The sequence below is a fragment of the Bombina bombina genome, chromosome 5 (genome assembly GCF_027579735.1).
Source record: "Bombina bombina isolate aBomBom1 chromosome 5, aBomBom1.pri, whole genome shotgun sequence".
Taxonomy (NCBI): domain Eukaryota; kingdom Metazoa; phylum Chordata; class Amphibia; order Anura; family Bombinatoridae; genus Bombina; species Bombina bombina.
Window position 1 is genome coordinate 1063326687 of NC_069503.1, and position 23646 is coordinate 1063350332.

Genomic DNA, 23646 nt, shown 5'->3' on the forward strand with positions numbered 1-23646 from the left:
TCTAAATATATGTATTCAAACATTTATTTGCCTTGACTCAGAATGTTCAACTTTCCTTATTTCCAGACAGTCAGTTTCATATTTGGGATTATGCTTTAAATTATCATATTTTGTCTTACCTCAAAAATTTGACTTTTTTCCCTGTGGGCTTTTAGGCTCGCGGGGGCTGAAAATGCTTCATTTTATTGCGTCATTTTTGGCGCGGACTTTTTTGGCGCAAAAATTATTTTCCGTTTCCGGCGTCATACGTGTCGCCGGAAGTTGCGTCATTTTTTGACGTTATTTTGCGCCAAAAATGTCGGCGTTCCGGATGTGGCGTCATTTTTGGCACCAAAAGCATTTTGGCGCCAAAAAATATGGGCGTCGCTTTTGTCTCCACATTATTTCAGTCTCATTTTTCATTTGCTTCTGGTTGCTAGAAGCTTGATGTTTGGCATTTTTTTCCCATTCCTGAAACTGTCTTATAAGGAATTTGATCTATTTTGCTTTATATGTTGTTTTTTCTCTTACATATTGCAAGATGTCTCACGTTGCATCTGAGCCAGAAGATACTACAGGAAAACCACTGCCTGCTGGATCTACCAAAGCTAAGTGTATCTGCTGTAAACTTTTGGTAGCTATTCCTCCAGCTGTTGTTTGTAATAATTGTCATGACAAACTTGTTAAAGCAGATAATATTTCCTTTAGTGATGTACCATTGCCTGTTGCAGTTCCCTCAACATCTAAGGTGCAGAATGTTCCTGATAACATAAGAGATTTTGTTTCTGTATCCATAAAGAAGGCTTTGTCTGTTATTTCTCCTTCTAGTAAACGTAAAAAGTCTTTTAAATCTTCTCTCTCTACAGATGAATTTTTAAATGAACACCATCATTCTGATTCTTTGGACTCTTCTGGTTCAGAGGATTCTGTCTCAGAGATTGATGCTGATAAATCTTCATATTTATTTAAGATGGAATTTATTCGCTCTTTACTTAAAGAAGTACTAATTGCTTTGGAAATAGAGGATTCTAGTCCTCTTGATACTAATTCTATACGTTTGGATAAGGTTTTTAAAGCTCCTGTGGTTATTCCAGAAGTCTTTCCTGTTCCTAATGCTATTTCTGCAGTAATTGCTAAGGAATGGGATAAATTGGGTAATTCATTTACTCCTTCTAAACGTTTTAAGCAATTATATCCTGTTCCGCCTGACAGGTTAGAATTTTGGGACAAAATCCCTAAAGTTGATGGGGCTATTTCTACCCTTGCTAAACGTACTACCATTCCTACGTCAGATGGTACCTCGTTTAAGGATCCTTTAGATAGAAAAATTGAATCTTTTCTAAGAAAAGCTTATCTATGTTCAGGTAATCTTCTTAGACCTGCTATATCATTGGCTGATGTTGCTGCAGCTTCAACTTTTTGGTTGGAAACTCTAGCGCAACAAGTAACAAATCGTGATTCTCATGATATTATTATTCTTCTCCAGCATGCTAATAATTTCATCTGTGATGCCATTTTTGATATTATTAGAGTTGATGTTAGATTTATGTCTCTGGCTATCTTAGCCAGAAGAGCTTTATGGCTTAAGACTTGGAATGCTGATATGGCTTCTAAATCAACTCTACTTTCCATTTCTTTCCAGGGAAACAAATTATTTGGTTCTCAGTTGGATTCTATTATTTCAACTGTTACTGGTGGGAAAGGAACTTTTTTACCACAGGATAAAAAGTCTAAAGGTAAAAACAGGGCTAACAATCGTTTTCGTTCCTTTCGTTTCAACAAAGAACAAAAGCCTGATCCTTCGTCCTCAGGAGCAGTTTCAGTTTGGAAACCATCTCCAGTCTGGAATAAATCCAAGCCTGCTAGAAAGGCAAAGCCTGCTTCTAAGTTCACATGAAGGTACGGCCCTCATTCCAGTTCAGCTGGTAGGGGGCAGGTTACGTTTTTTCAAAGAAATTTGGATCAAATCTGTTCACAATCTTTGGATTCAGAACATTGTTTCAGAAGGGTACAGAATTGGTTTCAAGATGAGACCTCCTGCAAAGAGATTTTTTCTTTCCCATGTCCCAGTAAATCCAGTGAAAGCTCAAGCATTTCTGAATTGTGTTTCAGATCTAGAGTTGGCTGGAGTAATTATGTCAGTTCCAGTTCCGGAACAGGGGATGGGGTTTTATTCAAATCTCTTCATTGTACCAAAGAAGGAGAATTCCTTCAGACCAGTTCTGGATCTAAAATTATTGAATCGTTATGTAAGGATACCAACGTTCAAGATGGTAACTGTAAGGACTATATTGCCTTTTGTTCAGCAAGGGAATTATATGTCCACAATAGATTTACAGGATGCATATCTGCATATTCCGATTCATCCAGATCATTATCAGTTCCTGAGATTCTCTTTTCTAGACAAGCATTACCAATTTGTGGCTCTACCGTTTGGCCTTGCTACAGCTCCAAGAATTTTCACAAAGATTCTCGGTGCCCTTCTGTCTGTAATCAGAGAACAGGGTATTGTGGTATTTCCTTATTTGGACGATATCTTGGTACTTGCTCCGTCTTTACATTTAGCAGAGTCTCATACGAATCGACTTGTGTTGTTTCTTCAAGATCATGGTTGGAGGATCAATTTACCAAAAAGTTCTTTGATTCCTCAAACAAGGGTAACCTTTCTGGGTTTCCAGATAGATTCAGTGTCCATGACTCTGTCTTTAACAGACAAGAGACGTCTAAAATTGATTACAGCTTGTCGAAACCTTCAGTCACAATCATTCCCTTCGGTAGCCTTATGCATGGAAATTCTAGGTCTTATGACTGCTGCATCGGACGCGATCCCCTTTGCTCGTTTTCACATGCGACCTCTTCAGCTCTGTATGCTGAACCAATGGTGCAGGGATTACACGAAGATATCTCAATTAATATCTTTAAAACCGATTGTTCGACACTCTCTAACGTGGTGGACAGATCACCATCGTTTAATTCAGGGGGCTTCTTTTGTTCTTCCGACCTGGACTGTAATTTCAACAGATGCAAGTCTCACAGGTTGGGGAGCTGTGTGGGGATCTCTGACGGCACAAGGAGTTTGGGAATCTCAGGAGGTGAGATTACCGATCAATATTTTGGAACTCCGTGCAATTTTCAGAGCTCTTCAGTTTTGGCCTCTTCTGAAGAGAGAATCGTTCATTTGTTTTCAGACAGACAATGTCACAACTGTGGCATACATCAATCATCAAGGAGGGACTCACAGTCCTCTGGCTATGAAAGAAGTATCTCGAATTTTGGTTTGGGCGGAATCCAGCTCCTGTCTAATCTCTGCGGTTCATATCCCAGGTGTAGACAATTGGGAAGCGGATTATCTCAGTCGCCAAACGTTGCATCCGGGCGAATGGTCTCTTCACCCAGAGGTATTTCTTCAGATTGTTCAATTGTGGGGGCTCCCAGAGATAGATCTGATGGCCTCTCATCTAAACAAGAAACTTCCCAGGTATCTGTCCAGATCCCGGGATCCTCAGGCGGAGGCAGTGGATGCATTATCACTTCCTTGGAAGTATCATCCTGCCTATATCTTTCCGCCTCTAGTTCTTCTTCCAAGAGTAATCTCCAAGATTCTGAGGGAATGCTCGTTTGTTCTGCTAATAGCTCCGGCATGGCCTCACAGGTTTTGGTATGCGGATCTTGTCCGGATGGCATCTTGCCAGCCATGGACTCTTCCGTTAAGACCAGACCTTCTGTCACAAGGTCCTTTTTTCCATCCGGATCTGAAATCCTTAAATTTAAAGGTATGGAGATTGAACGCTTGATTCTTGGTCATAGAGGTTTCTCTGACTCCGTGATTAATACTATGTTACAGGCTCGTAAATCTGTATCTCGAGAGATATATTATAGAGTCTGGAAGACTTATATTTCTTGGTGTCTTTCTCATCATTTTTCTTGGCATTCTTTTAGAATACCGAGAATTTTACAATTTCTTCAGGATGGTTTGGATAAGGGTTTGTCCGCAAGTTCTTTGAAAGGACAAATCTCTGCTCTTTCTGTTCTTTTTCACAGAAAGATTGCTATTCTTCCTGATATTCATTGTTTTGTACAAGCTTTGGTTCGTATAAAACCTGTCATTAAGTCAATTTCTCCTCCTTGGAGTTTGAATTTGGTTCTGGGAGCTCTTCAAGCTCCTCCGTTTGAACCTATGCATTCATTGGACATTAAATTACTTTCTTGGAAAGTTTTGTTCCTTTTGGCCATCTCTTCTGCTAGAAGAGTTTCTGAATTATCTGCTCTTTCGTGTGAGTCTCCTTTTCTGATTTTTCATCAGGATAAGGCGGTGTTGCGAACTTCTTTTGAATTTTTACCTAAAGTTGTGAATTCCAACAACATTAGTAGAGAAATTGTGGTTCCTTCATTATGTCCTAATCCTAAGAATTCTAAGGAGAAATCATTGCATTCTTTGGATGTTGTTAGAGCTTTGAAATATTATGTTGAAGCTACGAAATCTTTCCGTAAGACTTCTAGTCTATTTGTTATCTTTTCCGGTTCTAGGAAAGGCCAGAAAGCTTCTGCCATTTCTTTGGCATCTTGGTTGAAATCTTTAATTCATCTTGCCTATGTTGAGTCGGGTAAAACTCCGCCTCAAAGAATTACAGCTCATTCTACTAGGTCAGTATCTACTTCCTGGGCGTTTAGGAATGAAGCTTCGGTTGACCAGATCTGCAAAGCAGCAACTTGGTCTTCTTTGCATACTTTTACTAAATTCTACCATTTTGATGTATTTTCTTCTTCTGAAGCAGTTTTTGGTAGAAAAGTTCTTCAGGCAGCGGTTTCAGTTTGAATCTTCTGCTTATGTTTTTTGTTAAACTTTATTTTGGGTGTGGATTATTTTCAGCAGGAATTGGCTGTCTTTATTTTATCCCTCCCTCTCTAGTGACTCTTGTGTGGAAAGATCCACATCTTGGGTAGTCATTATCCCATACGTCACTAGCTCATGGACTCTTGTTAATTACATGAAAGAAAACATAATTTATGTAAGAACTTACCTGATAAATTCATTTCTTTCATATTAACAAGAGTCCATGAGGCCCACCCTTTTTTGTAGTGGTTATGATTTTTTTGTATAAAGCACAATTATTCCAATTCCTTATTTTATATGCTTCGCACTTTTTCTTATCACCCCACTTCTTGGCTATTCGTTAAACTGATTTGTGGGTGTGGTGAGGGGTGTATTTATAGGCATTTTAAGGTTTGGGAAACTTTGCCCCTCCTGGTAGGAATGTATATCCCATACGTCACTAGCTCATGGACTCTTGTTAATATGAAAGAAATGAATTTATCAGGTAAGTTCTTACATAAATTATGTTTTTCGTTCCTTTCGTCACAATAAGGAACAAAAGCCTGATCCTTCACCCACAGGAGCGGTATCAGTTTGGAAACCATCTCCAGTCTGGAATAAATCCAAGCCTTTTAGAAAACCAAAGCCAGCTCCAAAGTCCACATGAAGGTGCGGCCCTCATTCCAGCCCAGCTGGTAGGGGGCAGATTACGATTTTTCAAAGAAATTTGGATCAATTCAATTCACAATCTTTGGATTCAGAACATTGTTTCAGAAGGGTACAGAATTGGCTTCAAGATAAGGCCTCCTGCAAAAAGATTTTTTCTTTCCCGTGTCCCAGTAAATCCAGCGAAGGCTCGAGCATTTCTGAAATGTGTTTCAGATCTAGAGTTGGCTGGAGTAATTATGCCAGTCCCAGTTCTGGAACAGGGACTGGGGTTTTATTCAAATCTCTTCATTGTACCAAAGAAGGAGAATTCCTTCAGACCAGTTCTGGATTTAAAAATATTGAATCGTTATGTAAGGATACCAACATTCAAAATGGTAACTATAAGGACTATTCTGCCTTTTGTTCAGCAAGGGCATTATATGTCCACAATAGATTTACAGGATGCATATCTGCATATTCCGATTCATCCAGATCTCTTTCAGTTTCTGAGATTCTCTTTCCTAGACAAGCATTACCAGTTTGTGGCTCTGCCGTTTGGCCTAGCAACAGCTCCAAGGATTTTTACAAAGGTTCTCGGTGCCCTTCTGTCTGTAATCAGAGAACAGGGTATTGTGGTATTTCCTTATTTGGACGATATCTTGGTACTTGCTCAGTCTTCACATTTAGCAGAATCTCATACGAATCGACTTGTATTGTTTCTTCAAGATAATGGTTGGAGGATCAATTTACCGAAAAGTTCATTGATTCCTCAGACAAGGGTAACCTTTTTAGGTTTCCAGATAGATTCAGTGTCCATGACTCTGTCACTAACGGACAAGAGACGTCTGAAATTGATTTCAGCTTGTCGAAACCTTCAGTCTCAATCATTCCCTTCGGTAGCCTTATGCATGGAAATTCTAGGTCTTATGACTGCTGCATCGGACGCGATCCCCTTTGCTCGTTTTCACATGCAACCTCTTCAGCTCTGTATGCTGAACCAGTGGTGCAGGGATTACACAAAGATATCTCAATTGATATCTTTAAAACCGATTGTACGACACTCTCTGACGTGGTGGACAGATCACCATCGTTTAGTTCAGGGGGCTTCTTTTGTTCTTCCGACCTGGACTGTGATTTCAACAGATGCAAGTCTGACAGGTTGGGGAGCTGTTTGGGGGTCTCTTACAGCACAAGGGGTTTGGGAATCTCAGGAGGTGAGATTACCAATCAATATTTTGGAACTCCGTGCAATTTTCAGAGCTCTTCAGTCATGGCCTCTTCTAAAGAGAGAATCGTTCATTTGTTTTCAGACAGACAATGTCACAACTGTGGCATATATCAATCATCAAGGAGGGACTCACAGTCCTCTGGCTATGAAAGAAGTATCTCGAATACTGGTATGGGCGGAATCCAGCTCCTGTCTAATTTCTGCGGTTCATATCCCAGGTATAGACAATTGGGAAGCGGATTATCTCAGTCGCCAAACGTTACATCCGGGCGAATGGTCTCTTCACCCAGAGGTATTTCTTCAGATTGTTCAAATGTGGGGACTTCCAGAAATAGATCTGATGGCTTCTCATCTAAACAAGAAACTTCCCAGGTATCTGTCCAGATCCAGGGATCCTCAAGCGGAAGCAGTGGATGCATTGTCACTTCCTTGGAAGTATCATCCTGCCTATATCTTTCCGCCTCTAGTTCTTCTTCCAAGAAGTAATCTCCAAGATTCTGAAGGAATGCTCGTTTGTTCTGCTGGTGGCTCCAGCATGGCCTCACAGGTTTTGGTATGCGGATCTTGTCCGGGTGGCCTCTTGCCAACCGTGGACTCTTCCGTTAAGACCAGACCTTCTGTCACAAGGTCCTTTTTTCCATCAGGATCTCAAATCCTTAAATTTGAAGGTATGGAGATTGCACGCTTGATTCTTAGTCAAAGAGGTTTCTCTGACTCTGTGATTAATACTATGTTACAGGCTCGTAAATCTGTATCTAGGAAGATATATTATCCAGTCGGGAAGACTTACATTTCTTGGTGTCTTTCTCATCATTTTTCCTGGCATTCTTTTAGAATTCCGAGAATTTTACAGTTTCTTCAGGATGGTTTGGATAAAGGTTTGTCTGCAAGTTCCTTGAAAGGACAAATCTCTGCTCTTTCTGTTCTTTTTCACAGAAAGATTGCTAATCTTCCTGATATTCATTGTTTTGTACAAGCTTTGGTTCGTATAAAACCTGTTATTAAGTCCATTTCTCCTCCTTGGAGTTTGAATTTGGTTCTGGGGGCTCTTCAAGCTCCTCCGTTTGAACCTATGCATTCACTGGACATTAAATTACTTTCTTGGAAAGTTTTGTTTCTTTTGGCCATCTCTTCTGCTAGAAGAGTTTCTGAATTATCTGCTCTTTCTTGTGAGTCTCCTTTTCTGATTTTTCATCAGGATAAGGCGGTGTTGCGAACTTCTTTTAAATTTTTACCTAAGGTTGTGAATTCTAACAACATTAGTAGAGAAATTGTGGTTCCTTCATTGTGTCCTAATCCTAAGAATTCTAAGGAGAGATCATTGCATTCTTTGAATGTAGTTAGAGCTTTGAAATATTATGTTGAAGCTACTAAGAATTTCCGAAAGACTTCTAGTTTATTTGTTATCTTTTCCGGTTCTAGGAAAGGTCAGAAGGCCTCTGCCATTTCTTTGGCATCTTGGTTGAAATCTTTAATTCATCATGCTTATGTCGAGTCGGGTAAAACTCTGCCTCAAAGGATTACAGCTCATTCTACTAGGTCAGTTTCTACTTCCTGGGCGTTTAGGAATGAAGCTTTGGTTGATCAGATTTGCAAAGCAGCAACTTGGTCTTCTTTGCATACTTTTACTAAATTCTACCATTTTGATGTGTTTTCTTCTTCTGAAGCAGTTTTTGGTAGAAAAGTACTTCAGGCAGCTGTTTCAGTTTGATTCTTCTGCTTATAATTTCAGTTTTTTTCATTATAAGATTTAAACTTTATTTTGGGTGTGGATTATTTTCAGCGGAATTGGCTGTCTTTATTTTATCCCTCCCTCTCTAGTGACTCTTGCGTGGAAGATCCACATCTTGGGTAGTCATTATCCCATACGTCACTAGCTCATGGACTCTTGCTAATTACATGAAAGAAAACATAATTTATGTAAGAACTTACCTGATAAATTAATTTCTTTCATATTAGCAAGAGTCCATGAGGCCCGCCCTTTTTGTGGTGGTTATGATTTTTTTGTATAAAGCACAATTATTCCAATTCCTTATTTTTTTATACTTTCGCACTTTTGTCTTATCATCTCACTTCTTGGCTATGCGTTAAACTGATTTGTGGGTGTGGTGAGGGGTGTATTTATAGGCATTTTGAGGTTTGGGAAACTTTGCCCCTCCTGGTAGGAATGTATATCCCATACGTCACTAGCTCATGGACTCTTGCCAATATGAAAGAAATGAATTTATCAGGTAAGTTCTTACATAAATTATGTTTTTAAATTGCTGTAGCTAAAGAATAGAAACCTAATTCCTAGGTGCAGATGATAATAATATTACATAATTATATTCCTATTTAGTGTCTACTAATGAGAAAGACTGGGTACCTCTGGAGCTATGCTATGGAATACCTCTGTTTAGTTCAGAATTAAACCAGACCATATGTAGGAAAATCGCTACCCATGGACTTTGTGGAAAAGAAAGGTAAGAAATATTTGTGATTTGCATGTGCTGTTCTAATCCAGAAAGAGAACTGTTATGTGTTGCCCATACAGATTTTTGTTATTGTAGTAGTAGATCATTGTTATAGAGTAGGGGGGTAAATTGTTGTATGTTTTTTTTTTTGTTTTGTTTTTTTTTTGTTTTTGTTTTTTAAATACCTAGGACTTTCCACTAATTGCAGGATTGACCATGGGCTGCATTTGATTATTACTAAAATGCTAACGATAATGCCTCAAAATAAAATTAGATTATAATCCTTTCATTATCAGTAGAGCTCCTTCTAAAGTCTTCCTTTTTTATATATAAACTTTGTGTACTTATTGCTGCTCTAATCTTTAAAACAAGGCTGCGCTGTCCCTCTGGCCATACAGGGTTTTCGTGAAGCCCTGAGCACAACCAAACAGAAAGCAGATCCATACTTCTCATTAGGTAATTAAAGGGACATGAAACCCAAAATGTTTCTTTCATGATTCAGATGAAGAATAAAATTTAAAAAAAAAAGTTTCCCATTTACTACTTTTAAATTTGCTTCATTCTCTTATTTTTAAATTTTTTGGAGATACCTAGGTAGGTAGCATGCATATTCCTGAAGTACTACATGACAGGAAATAGTGCTGCCATCTAGTGCTCTTGCTTATGTATAATGTTGCAAAACTGCTGTCATATAGTGCTGACGACACATGCACACTCCTGAGCTTACATTCCTGCTTTTCAACAAAGGAAAACAAAGAAAATCGATTACAGTAGTATATTGGAAAGATGTTCAAAATTGTATGTTCTATCTAAATCGTGAAAGAAAAATGTTGGGTTTTATGTCCCTTTAAGCATAGGTATGTAAGTAGTATATACAGGTACATTTATTAATAGTAACTGTTTTCCTTTCTATTTTTTAACCAAAAAAAAAAAAAACAGCAACGTTTCGGGTGTTACCCCTTAATCATGCTATTATTTGCATGATTAAGGGGAACACTCGAAAGTTGCTAAGTTGCTGTTTTTCTGACCTATTAAAATGGATTTAAGCCTTAGAGTGCTGCTGTCTGAGTTTGTTTTCTGTAGATAGAAAGAGAATCAGTGACAATGATTGAAGGTTGTTATTAAAGGGTCAGTCTACTTGAAAAAAATTGTATTGCTTAAAAAGATAAATAATCCCTTTATTACCCATTCCCTAGTTTTGCATAACCAACACAGTTATAAAAATACACTTTTTACTTCTATGATTACCTTGTATCTAAGCCTCTTCAGACTGCCCCCTTATTTCAGTTCTTTTGACAGCCTTGCATTTTAGCCAATCAGTGCTGACTTATAAATAACTCCACAGGAGTGAGAATGTTATCTATATGGCACACATGAACTAGCAGTGTCTAACTGATATAAGAGGCGGCCTTCAATGGCTTAGAAATCCGTTTATGAGCCTACCTAGGTTTAGCTTTCACAAAGAATACCAAGAAATCAAAGCAAATTTTATAATTAAGGTAAATTGGAATCTTCTTTAAAATTGCATGCCCTATCTGAATCATTAAAGTTTTATTTTGACTAGACTGTCCCTTTAACCTCAAGTGTGCATCCCATAATAAACAATAGGAAAAAACTACAAAGAACTCATTGTGCAAAGCAGGAATAGTTTTTCACAAAAAGATGAATTTCTGTAATGGCTGCAAAAAGGTATTTAGTCTTTTTAAAAATGATTAAACCTTTTACGCCCTCAAGGTGTTGTGCATGCTTTAATAAACCTAATGGCACAGTAATTACATCAGTTTTCATTTTAGCTTGTAGCTTAACAAATTATAAAATACATGATACTGAATTCTTATGTGGTATTGATTCATGAATATAAGATTATTAAGACCTAGCTTTTGAAGGAAGAAGCCATATTCAGACACGACAAGAGCTTAAAAAGGGACCGTAAACGTTACAAACTACTTTTAAAAAAAAAAAAGAAAAGAAAAAAAAAAGATTGCCTTTACACAATAAATCTAACAATGCAGAGCAGACGTCCTGGGGAAGCTTTTTATTTTTGACTTACCAAATCACGGATCCCCTGGCCGTCAACTTATCCGGCGCATTTTTTTTTTATTCCATCATGGCCCCGGCAGCCAACAGCGCACGTTCACTCATGTCCTGTGCATGCGCAGTACTCCTTGCCAGCTCAAGTGCGCAGGTGAAGAGTGAACGTGTGCTCCCGCTGTGTATATGGGCGGTGTGTTTGAGTTTGATTGAGAGCACTAGAGAGAAAAAATCAACAGCTTTGTGGGCAGCCAGGGAAGCCAAGCAATGGTAAATTTTTAATAGAAATTTAAAACCTTTCCACAGCGCATCTGCTCTGTATTGTTACATAGATTTATTGTGTAAAGGCAATAGTTTATTTTATTTTTTTGAAGTAGTTTAAATAAATATTGATGTAAAAAAGATGTAGCTTAAAAAGATACAAGAATAGGAAGTTCTCCTATACTAATAGTGTAATATGAATGAGTCACTAAGCCATCAAAATAATGGCTACTGTTATTGTATTGTGTGATAACTATACCATTATTTATCTGTTTACATTTCCTTTTATTATATTGACAGCCTTCAAAACCTAATCCATTCCAGTCGGAAACTTTCTCTGCAAGTTCTCAATTTTGTGCAAACATTCCAGGTAAACTTTGTGATTTTTTTTTTATTTATTTTTTAATAGAATTTATCCTCACATTTTTCTGATACAAAACAGACAGTTCACACACTCTACAGCTAATGACTTTGGGGGTTTATTTTGATATTTTTGTGCTTTTGTGTCTCTTGTATAAAGCGGAAACAAAGAAAAAGTAAAACTCTTTTTTTGGTTTATCTTGTTGCCCTATGCACAAAGGCCCCAGTTTGCTGTAGAGAATCCTTAGATACGTTTTAGAACTATTAACTTTTATTTAAAACCAGGAATCGGCAGATTTCACTATCAAATAAAATGATGTGTACAATTCTAAAGATATGTTTTACAACACACTTATGCCTCAATGGAAACATGGAACTTGGATATATGTATGAAGCATTTGAACTAACCTTTATATTACATAAGTTCTTTGTGTACATTTTATTTTGTATGACATACCATCATCCATTGCTATGGAACTTTTTGTATAAAACATCTGTAATAAAAAGATCAATAAATAAAGATATGTTCATGGAAAGATAGATAATATATTGTTTGTTGAAATATTTCACCTGTTTCTAATATACAGCAATCCAGTAATCCTTTCTCTGAACCCATAATAAAATATCAATTAAAAATCTAGATAGATAATTGTTCAAAAAGTCAGTGGTTTAATGGGCTGGAGATTATGGACAGTGGAGGCAGAAAGTTGGTTTTAAGATTATTTTCCCTAAATAAGGACTGAAACCCAGGGAGGTCTGGGGTTTTGTTTGTGTGGGGAAAGTTAGATATTATCCCTTCTGTGCCTTTGAATTAAAGGGATACTGAACCCAATTTTTTTTTCTTTCATGATTCAGATAGAGCGTGCAATTTTAAGCAACTTTATAATTTAGTCCTACATTTTAGCCACTAATCAGCAAGTGCTACCCAGGTGCTGAACCAAAGATGTGGCCGACTCTTAAGCTTACATTTCTGCATTTTTCAAATAAAGATACCAAGCGCATGAAGAAAATTTGATTATAGGAGAAAATTAGAAAGTTGCTTAAAACACACTTATGCCTCAATGGAAACACTGAACTTGGATATATGTATGAAGCATTTGAACTAACCTTTATATTACATATGTTCTTTGTGTACATTTTATCTTGTATGACATACCATCATCCATTGCTATGGAACTTTTTGTATAAAACATCTGTAATAAAAAGATCAATAAAAAAAGATAGATAGATAAAAGATAATATATTGTTTGTTGAAATATTTCACCTGTTTCTAATATACAGCAAGCCAGTAATCCTTTCTCTGAACCCATAATAAAATATCAATTAAAAATCTAGATAGATAATTGTTCAAAATTTTGTGGTCTAGAATTTATGGACAGTGGAGGCAGAAAGTTGGTTTTAAGATTATTTTCACTAAATGAGGACTGAAACCCAGGGAGGTCTGGGGTTTTGTTTGTGTGGGGAAAGTTAGATATTGTCACTTTTTTGCCTCTGAATTTAAAGGGATACTGAATCCAATTTTTTTTTCTTTCATGATTCAGATAGAGTGTGCAATTTTAAGCAACTTTATAATTTAGTCCTACATTTTAGCCATTAATCAGCAAGTGCTACCCAGGTGCTGAACCAAAGATGGGGCCAACTCTTAAGCTTACATTTCTGCATTTTTCAAATAAAGATACCAAGCGCATGAAGAAAATTTGATTATAGGAGAAAATTAGAAAGTTGCTTAAAACACACTTATGCCTCAATGGGGAAAGTTAGACATTGTCCCTTTTTTCCCTCTGCATTAAAGGGATACTGAATCCAATTTTTTTCTTCTTTTATGATTCAGATAGAGCGTGCAATTTTAAGCAACTTTCTAATTTACTCCTACATTTTAGCCACTAATCAGCAAGTGCTACCCAGGTGCTGAACCAAAGATGGGGCCGGCTCCTAAGCTTGCATTTCTGCTTTCTTTCATGTAATTAGCAAGAGTCCATGAGCTAGTGACGTATGGGATATACATTCCTACCAGGAGGGGCAAAGTTTCCCAAACCTTAAAATGCCTATAAATACACCCCTCACCACACCCACAATTCAGTTTTACAAACTTTGCCTCCGATGGAGGTGGTGAAGTAAGTTTGTGCTAGATTCTACGTTGATATGCGCTCCGCAGCAAGTTGGAGCCCGGTTTTCCTCTCAGCGTGCAGTGAATGTCAGAGGGATGTGAGGAGAGTATTGCCTATTTGAATGCAGTGATCTCCTTCTAAGGGGTCTATTTCATAGGTTCTCTGTTATCGGTCGTAGAGATTCATCTCTTACCTCCCTTTTCAGATCGACGATATACTCTTATATATACCATTACCTCTGCTGATTCTCGTTTCAGTACTGGTTTGGCTATCTGCTATATGTAGATGAGTGTCCTGGGGTAAGTAAGTCTTATTTTCTGTGACACTCCTAGCTATGGTTGGGCACTTTGTTTATAAAGTTCTAAATATATGTATTCAAACATTTATTTGCCTTGACTCAGAATGTTCAACTTTCCTTATTTTTCAGACAGTCAGTTTCATATTTGGGATAATGCATTTTAATTTAACATTTTTTACCTTAAAATTTGACTTTTTCCCTGTGGGCTGTTAGGCTCGCGGGGGCTGAAAATGCTTCATTTTATTGCGTCATTCTTGGCGCGGACTTTTTTTGGCGCAAAAATTCTATTTCCGTTTCCGGCGTCATACGTGTCGCCGGAAGTTGCGTCATTCTTTGACGTTATTTTGCGCCAAAAATGTCGGCGTTCCGGATGTGGCGTCATTTTTGGCGCCAAAAAGCATTTAGGCGCCAAATAATGTGGGCGTCTTATTTGGCGCGAAAAAATATGGGCGTCACTTTTGTCTCCACATTATTTAAGTCTCATTTTTTATTGCTTCTGGTTGCTAGAAGCTTGTTCTTTGGCATTTTTTCCCATTCCTGAAACTGTCATTTAAGGAATTTGATCAATTTTGCTTTATATGTTGTTTTTTTCTTTTACATATTGCAAGATGTTCCACGTTGCAACTGAGTCAGAAGATACTTCAGGAAAATCACTGCACAATGCTGGAGCTACCAAGCTAAGTGTATCTGCTATAAACTTTTGGTATCTGTTTCTCCAGCTGTTATTTGTATTGCATGTCATGTCAAACTTATTAATGCAGATAAAATTTCCTTTAGTACTGTTACATTACCTGTTGCTGTTCCGTCAACATCTAATTTTCAGAGTGTTCCTGATAACATAAGAGATTTTATTTTTTAAATCCATTAAGAAGGCTATGTCTGTTATTTTTCCTTCTAGTATACATAAAAGTCTTTTAAAACTTCTCTTTTTTTCAGATGAATTTTTAAATGAACATCATCATTCTGATACTGATAATGGTTCTTCTGGTTCTGAGGTTTCTGTCTCAGAGGTTGATGCTGATAAATCTTTGTATTTGTTCAAGATGGAATTTATTCGTTCTTTACTTAAAGAAGTGTTATTTGCATTAGAAATAGAGGATTCTGGTCCTCTTGATACTAAATGTAAACGTTTAAATAAGGTTTTTAAATCTCCTGTAGTTATTCCAGAAGTGTTTTATCTCCCTGATGCTATTTCTGAAGTAATTTCCAGGGAATGGAATAATTTGGGTAATTTATTTACTCCTTCTAGACGTTTAAGCAAATTATATCCTGTGCCATCTGACAGATTAGAGTTTTTTGGGACAAAAATCCCTAAGGTTATGGGGCTGTCTCTACTACTGCTAATGTACTACTATTCCTACGGCAGATAGTACTTCATTTAAGGATCCTTTAGATAGGAAAATTGATTCCTTTCTAAGAAAAGCTTACTTATGTTCAGGTAATCTTCTTAGACCTGCTATATTTTTAGCGGATGTTGCTGCAGCTTCAACTTTTTGGTTAGAAGCTTTAGCGCAACAAGTAACAGATCATAATTTTATAGCATTATTTTTATTCTATAACATGCTAATAATTTTATTGGTGATACCATCTTTTGATATCATTAGAGTTGATGTCAGGTATATGTCTCTAGCTATTTTAGCTAGAATAGCTTTATGGATTAAACTTGGAATGCTGACATGTCTTCTAAGTCAACTTTGCTTTCCCTTTCTTTCCAGGGTAAATAATCATTTTCGTTCCTTTCCTCACAAGGAACAAAAGCCTGATCCTTCATCCTCAGGAGCGGTATCAGTTTGGAAACTATTTCCAGTTTGGAATATATCCAAGCCTTATAGAAACCTATAGCCAGCTCCTAAGTACCTATGAAGGTGCGGCCCTTATTCCAGCTCAGCTGGTATGGGGCAGATTACGTTTTCTTCAAAGAAATTTGGATCAATTCCGTTCTTAATCTCTGGTTTCAGAAACATTGTTTCAGAAAGGTACAGAATTGGCTTCAAGTTAAGGCCTCCTGCTAAGAGATTCTTTTCTTTCCCGTGTCCCAGTTAACACAGCAAAGGCTCAGCATTTCTGAAATGTGTTTCAGATCTAGAGTTGGCTGGAGTATTTATGCCAGTTCCAGTTCTGGAACAGGGGCTGGGGTCTTATTTTATCTCTTCATTGTACCAAAGAAGGTCAATTCCTTCAGACCAGTTCCGGATCTATCATTATTGAATCATTATGTTAGGATACCAACATTCAAGATGGTTACTGTAGGACTATCCTGCCTTTTGTTTAGCAAGGGCATTATATGTCTACAATAGATTTACAGGATGTGTATCTGCATATTCCGATTCATCCAGATCACTTTTAGTGTCTGAGATTCTCTTTTTAGACCAGCATTACCAGTTTTGTGGCTCTACCGTTTGGCTTAGCCTCAGTTCCAAGAATTTTTTTCAAAGGTTCTCGGTGCCCTTCTTTCTGTAATCAGAGAATAGGGTTTTGGTATTTCCTTATTTGGACGATATCTTGGTATTTGCTCAGTCTTCTCATTTTCGAAGAATCTCATACGAATCGACTTGTGTTGTTTCTTCAAGTTCATGGTTGGAGGATCAATTTACCAATCAGTTCATTGATTCCTCAGACAAGGGTAACCTTTTTAGGTTTCTAGATAAATTCAGTGTCTATGACTCTGTCCTTGTCAGACAAGAGAAGTTTAACATTGATATCAGCTTGTCAAAACCTTCAGTCACAATCATTCCCTTTGGTAGCCTTATGCATGGAAATGTTGGGTCTTAGGACTGCCGCATCAGATGCGATCTCCTTTGCTCGTTTTCACATGCGACCTCTTCAGCTCTGTATGCTGAACCAATGGTGCAGGGATTACTCAAAGATATCTCAATTAATATCTTTAAACCGATTTTACAACACTCTCTGACATGGTGGACAGATCACCATCGTTTAGTTCAGGGGGCTTCTTTGTTCTTCCGACCTGGACTATAATCTCAACAGATGCAAGTCTTACAGGTTGGGGAGCTGTGTGGGGGTATCTGACGGCACAAGGGGTTTGGGAATCTCAGGAGGTGAGATTTCCGATCAATATTTTGGAACTCCGTGCAATTTTCAGAGCTCTTCAGTCTTGGCCTCTTCTGAAGAGAGAGTTGTTCATTTGTTTTCAGATAGACAATGTCACAACTGTGGCATACATCAATCATCAAGGAGGGACTCACAGTCCTCTGGCTATGAAAGAAGTATCTCGAATTTTGGTTTGGGCGGAATCCAGCTCCTGTCTAATCTCTGCGGTTCATATCCCAGGTATGGACAATTGGAAAGCGGATTATCTCAGTCGTCAAACGTTGCATCCGGGCGAATGGTCTCTTCACCCAGAGGTATTTCTTCAGATTGTTCAAATTTAGGAACTTCCAGAAATAGATCTGATGGCTTCTCATCTAAACAAGAAACTTCCCAGGTATCTGTCCAGATCCCGGGATCCTCAGGCGGAGGCAGTGGATGCATTATCACTTCCTTGGAAGTATCATCCTCCCTATATCTTTCCGCCTCTAGTTCTTCTTCCAAGAGTAACCTCCAAGATTCTGAAGGAATGCTCGTTTGTTCTGCTGGTAGCTCCGGCATGGCCTTACAGGTTTTGGTATGCGGATCTTGTCCGGATGGCCTCTTGCCAACCGTGGACTCTTCCGTTAAGACCAGACCTTTTGTCTCAAGGTCCTTTTTTTCCATCAGGATCTGAAATCCTTAAATTTAAAGGTATGGCGATTGAACGCTTGATTCTTGGTCAAAGAGGTTTCTCTGACTCTGTGATTAATACTATGTTACAGGCTCGTACATCTGTATCCAGAGAGATATATTATAGAGTCTGGAAGACTTATATTTCTTGGTGTCTTTCTCATCATTTTTCTTGGCATTCTTTTAGAATACCGAGAATATTACAGTATTCTTCAGGATGGTTTAGATAAGGGTTTGTCCGCAAGTTCCTTGAAAGGTCAAATCTCTGCTCTTTCTGTTCTTTTTCACAGAAAGATTGCTATTCTTCCTGATATTCATTGTTTTGTACAAGCTTTGGTTCGTATAAAGCCTGTCATTAAGTCAATTTCTCCTCCTTGGAGTTTAAATTTGGTTCTGGGGGCTCTTCAAGCTCCTCCATTTGAACCTATGCATTCATTGGATATTAAATTACTTTCTTGGAAAGTTTTTTGTTCCTTTTGGCCATCTCTTCTGCCAGAAGAGTTTCTGAATTATCTGCTCTTTCTTGTGAGTCTCCTTTTCTGATTTTTCATCAGGATAAGGCGGTGTTGCGAACTTCTTTTGAATTTTTACCTAAAGTTGTGAATTCCAACAACATTAGTAGAGAAATTGTGGTTCCTTCATTATGTCCTAATCCTAAGAATTCTAAGGAGAAATAGTTGCATTCTTTGGATGTTGTTAGAGCTTTGAAATATTATGTTGAAGCTACGAAAACTTTTCGTAAGACTTCTAGTCTATTTGTTATTTTTTCCGGTTCTAGAAAAGGCCAGAAAGCTTCTGCCATTTCTTTGGCATCTTGGTTGAAATCTTTAATTCATCTTGCCTATGTTGAGTCGGGTAAAACTCCGCCTCAGAGAATTACAGCTCATTCTACTAGGTCAGTTTCTACTTCCTGGGCGTTTAGGAATGAAGCTTCGGTTGACCAGATCTGCAAAGCAGCGACTTGGTCCTCTTTGCATACTTTTACTAAATTCTACCATTTTGATGTATTTTCTTCTTCTGAAGCAGTTTTTGGTAGAAAAGTACTTCAGGCAGCGGTTTCAGTTTGAATCTTCTGCTTATGTTTTTCATTAAACTTTATTTTGGGTGTGGATTATTTTCAGCAGGAATTGGCTGTCTTTATTTTATCCCTCCCTCTCTAGTGACTCTTGTGTGGAAAGATCCACTTCTTGGGTAGTCATTATCCCATACGTCACTAGCTCATGGACTCTTGCTAATTACATGAAAGAAAACATAATTTATGTAAGAATTTACCTGATAAATTCATTTCTTTCATATTAGCAAGAGTCCATGAGGCCCGCCCTTTTTTTGTGGTGGTTATGATTTTGTATAAAGCACAATTATTCCAATTCCTTATTTTATATGCTTTCGCACTTTTTTCTTATCACCCCACTTCTTGGCTATTCGTTAAACTGAATTGTGGGTGTGGTGAGGGGTGTATTTATAGGCATTTTAAGGTTTGGGAAACTTTGCCCCTCCTGGTAGGAATGTATATCCCATACGTCACTAGCTCATGGACTCTTGCTAATATGAAAGAAATGAATTTATCAGGTAAATTCTTACATAAATTATGTTTTTTCAAATAAAGATACCAAGCGCATGAAGAAAATTTGATTATAGGTGAAAATTAGAAAGTTGCTTAAAACACACTTATGCCTCAATGGGGAAAGTTAGATATTGTCCCTTTTTTCCCTCTGCATTAAAGGGATACTGAATCCAATTTTTTTTTTCTTTTATGATTCAGCTAGAGCGTGCAATTTTAAGCAACTTTCTAATTTACTCCTACATTTTAGCCACTAATCAGCAAGTGCTACCCAGGTGCTGAACCAAAGATGGGGCCGGCTCCTAAGCTTGCATTTCTGCTTTTTCAAATAAAGATACCAAGTGAACGAAGAAAATTTGGTTATAGGAGTAAATTAGAAAGTTGTTTAAAATGGCACGCTCTATCTGAATCATGGAAGAAAAATTTTTGGTTCACTATCCCTTTAAAGTATTTTTTTCTTTGTTACCTCTAAAAGAGAACATATAAAATCTATTAGTGTTTCTGTACTAAATTTTTATTTGTTTTTATACTTGTGGAACAAGTTATTGTACATGAAAATTGTAGTTAGCAAATTTATATTCAATCTTATGCACTTCTTGTCATGAAAAAGTAATTCAATGTAGATGGTGCTCTTTCATATACATGATAGAATATATTTTTGAGTTTAATATCCATTTAACCTCGCATTAATATATTACACCTAGAGATACTAGACTAAGCTAAAACATGATTTGTTAATAATCACTCTTTACATATTTTGTCTGACTTATAGGAAGGCAACTCCATAGTTGATCATCTCTCCGAATCTAGTGCACCAACTATGCTGTCTCAGCCTTCTTCATCTGATGTTGGAGTTCCACTTCCATCAAAGAACTTAATCTTTAAGGATGGCATTCTTTCTGAATGGACTGGTCGTGCTCCCACATCTGCAAACCATTTGTACATACCAAGTGGAGATTCCTAAACATGACCGATTATTAGATGGCTAGTTCCATACATGCTATATATTAGTGTTTGTATTTATTGCTGCATTGTAGGGTGCGTTTTCCCAGCGTGATTCTAGAATTTAATGCTGGCCACTCTGTCCAGATGTTCTGCATTTCTTTTACATTCCTTAAATGTGTTTCGTAGTTGTTGGAAGATGTTTAAAAAAGAATGAACAAAAGACATATGCAATCAAACCACATATTTTACAGAACGTAAAGTTCTAAGGCAGGAAACAATTGGCATATGTCTTTTTTTTCCATGTATTATTTCATGGACCAAGTTTTTATTCTTAAAAAAACTGATATTCGCTTGCTTTTGTGAGCTCACTTTGAAACTTAATGATACATGGTATATGTTATTACTAAAAAAAAATTGTTCGAACTTGCACAATATTTGCTTGGAACCACTAAAATGTATTATATGGAATAATAAATACATATGTGAAATTTTGTTTTGTAGTGAAATTGCACTTGTCTGCAAATTGAAATATATTTACTATAGCACTATAATTATGCAGATTATCACAATAGCAGTTGTTCTGTATGAGCTTCAACCAGTTTGTATAAATCCTCTCTATAGCTTTCTTTCCCAGTAGCTGAATTACTTAGAATGTATGCGCATCTGCATTTAATTGGTAACTCAATAACAAGGGTAAGAATGTTCCAATTTTTTTATAGGTAAAAAGTTTGAAAAACAAAATTAGAAAAATGCTTTTCTAATTTTTATCTTGTGCACATCCTGCAGTTAAACTGCCATCAATACAATTTTAGGGCTGATGCCGTTTTTAAATATATAATTTGGTTTACTTTTGTCGAATTATCATATTTAGAATTAGGAGCGGTTCTCAATATTTCATGTGTATTAAGATATTTGTTATACATGTTCCAAAACATCTTGATTTTCTCTTATGGCTGAGCACATTTATGACATTTCCTTGAAATTTTGTGTCTGCTTTTTAATATAATATTTTATTTAAAAAAAAAAACAAAAAAAACTCATCTTTCATAAATGTGCCAAATAGTGATTTAGAGCAACATCTAAAAATCTTTGTTTGGATTGAAGCACTAATTTAATAAATACATTAAGTAAAATCCTTGCATCCCATTTTTGAAAGGACCACAAGTGCTTTGTTTTTTCTTTTGTCCGATGTGATATGTTTTGACTATATAATAATAAAATATATCAGTACTCAACAAATACCGGAAGTCAGTTGCCATGACAGCTAGAACGAACAAAAGACTTAGTGAATTTGCTCCTTTGTTGAGCAAGTACTCGCTATGCTCAGAACAGACAGCTAGCCAAGGAATGATACTTGAATATTCCTTTAAAGCATTTTCATCTAACTAAAGCAGCATTGTTCCCACCAATGGCATAGGAGCTCAAGCTCTTTGGCTACAACAGGTGGTATTGTCCAGAACTCATGGCATTTGGTTGCCTTTCTTTCTATAGGGCATGTGGTGGCCAAGATCAAGTACAGACTGGGATGGTGATGGGAGTCACGGGAGCTAAAGAAGACCTGGTCATCTGTATCCTGTTGAACTTTTGCTCCTCTTCACCTCCACATGCCTACTCTGAAATTCATTTTCTCCAACATTGGTGTGTCCGGTCCACGGCGTCATCCATTACTTGTGGGAAACATTCTCTTCCCCAAAAGGAAATGGCAAAGAGCACAGCAAAAGCTGTCCATATTGCCCCTCCTTGGCTCCGCCCCCCCCAGTCATTCTCTTTGCCGCTCTGAACAAGTAGCATCTCCACGGAGATGGTGAAGAGTATGTGGTGTTTAGTTGTAGTTTTTTATTCTTCTATCAAAAGTTTGTTATTTTGAAATGGTACTGGTATGTACTATTTACTCTGAAACAGAAAGAGATGAAGAGTTCTGTTTAAAAGAGGAGTATGATTTTAGCAGCAGTAACTAAAATCAATTGCTGTTCCCACGCAGGACTGTTGAGCCCAGAGAACTTCAGTTGGGGGGAACAGTTTGCAGACTTTTCTGCTCAAGGTATGACTAGCCATTTTTCTAACAAGACTGTGTAATGCTGGAAGGCTGTCATTTTCCCTCATGGGGATCGGTAAGCCATTTTCTTAGACTCAGAAAGAATAAAGGGCTTATTATGGGCTTTTAACTGGTGGACACTCTTAAAGTGAAAGTAAAGTTACATGTTGCACTATTAATATTCGGATATAACATTAAAAATAAGGTGCAGTTTCATTCATCATTTTGTAAGGTTCAATTTCAAAATACCTTTTTTTGTTTGATTACTGTGTACAACTTAATATGTGTTCCTCCACCCGCAAAAAAAAAAATATTTCTGTTTCGGTGACGAAACTATCGGTATCTAACCGATTGGTTCCCCCATTGGCGTCCCGAGTGCTTTGTATAAAGCCTACGTCTTCTATTGCGCATGCGGCTAACTGCGATCTCATTCTGGTTCTCGTTAGACGCATGCGCATAGAGAAAGGGAATCCTTCTGTCCTCATTATTTACAGGTACACGGAGCTTGAGATCATACCGCGCATGCGCCAAATTATCAGTGTCGGGTATAGTGACGTGAATGACGGCTATGTCAGTTGAAGTGTAAAGCACACACTAACCCGGAAAAAGGCGAGGGGGCGGAGGAACACAGTAGAAAATGCTATCGGTAAATAGATAAATAATATAAAACATGCTACATTATAAAAAAAAAAACTTAGCGACTTTAATATTTGATATGATTGCTCTCTATTGGTATCTTCCATGTAAGCTAACTTTACTTTCACTTTAAGGGCTAAATCGATTGTTTATTTATGTTATTATTTAAAGTTTTGAAGTGGATTTCAAACTTTTTACTACTTGGGGAACGTTTTTTGTCGCCAGGCACTAGTTAAGACACCTTCCCAGTCAGGAAGGGCCTTTCTCTGTAGTAGGCAGAGCCTCATTTTCGCGCCATTATTGCGCAGTTTCTTTTAAGTGCAGTGCATGCAGCTGCATGTGAGAGGGTCTGGTATCCACTGAAAACGTTCCCAGAAGGCTGAAATTGGTATCGTATACCCCCCTGGGATAAGTGAAGTCGCAACAAAGGCTGTGGCTGGGACTGTAGTGGGGTTAAATTGCAAACGGCTCCGGTTTCCGCATTTTAAGGGTTAACAACTTGAAAATTGGGGTGCAATACTTTGAATGCATTAAGACACTGTGGCGAAAATTTGGTAAAGATTGGATAATTCC

At 37.5% G+C, this 23646-nt stretch overlaps 1 protein-coding gene across 3 annotated transcripts in view; it reads left to right on the forward strand.

The window, feature by feature from the left end:
- The window catches only part of FAM91A1 (family with sequence similarity 91 member A1), a 454979-nt gene extending 433444 nt beyond the window's left edge, over positions 1-21535 (forward strand). For all 3 annotated transcript variants that reach the window (XM_053715335.1, XM_053715336.1, XM_053715337.1), the window contains 3 exons: positions 9007-9130; positions 11714-11783; positions 20230-21535. In XM_053715335.1, the coding sequence (XP_053571310.1) occupies positions 9007-9130; positions 11714-11783; positions 20230-20421 (386 nt within the window). In that variant the 3' untranslated portion in view covers positions 20422-21535. The remainder of the gene's footprint in view (positions 1-9006; positions 9131-11713; positions 11784-20229) is intronic.
- The last annotated feature ends 2111 nt before the right edge of the window (positions 21536-23646 follow it).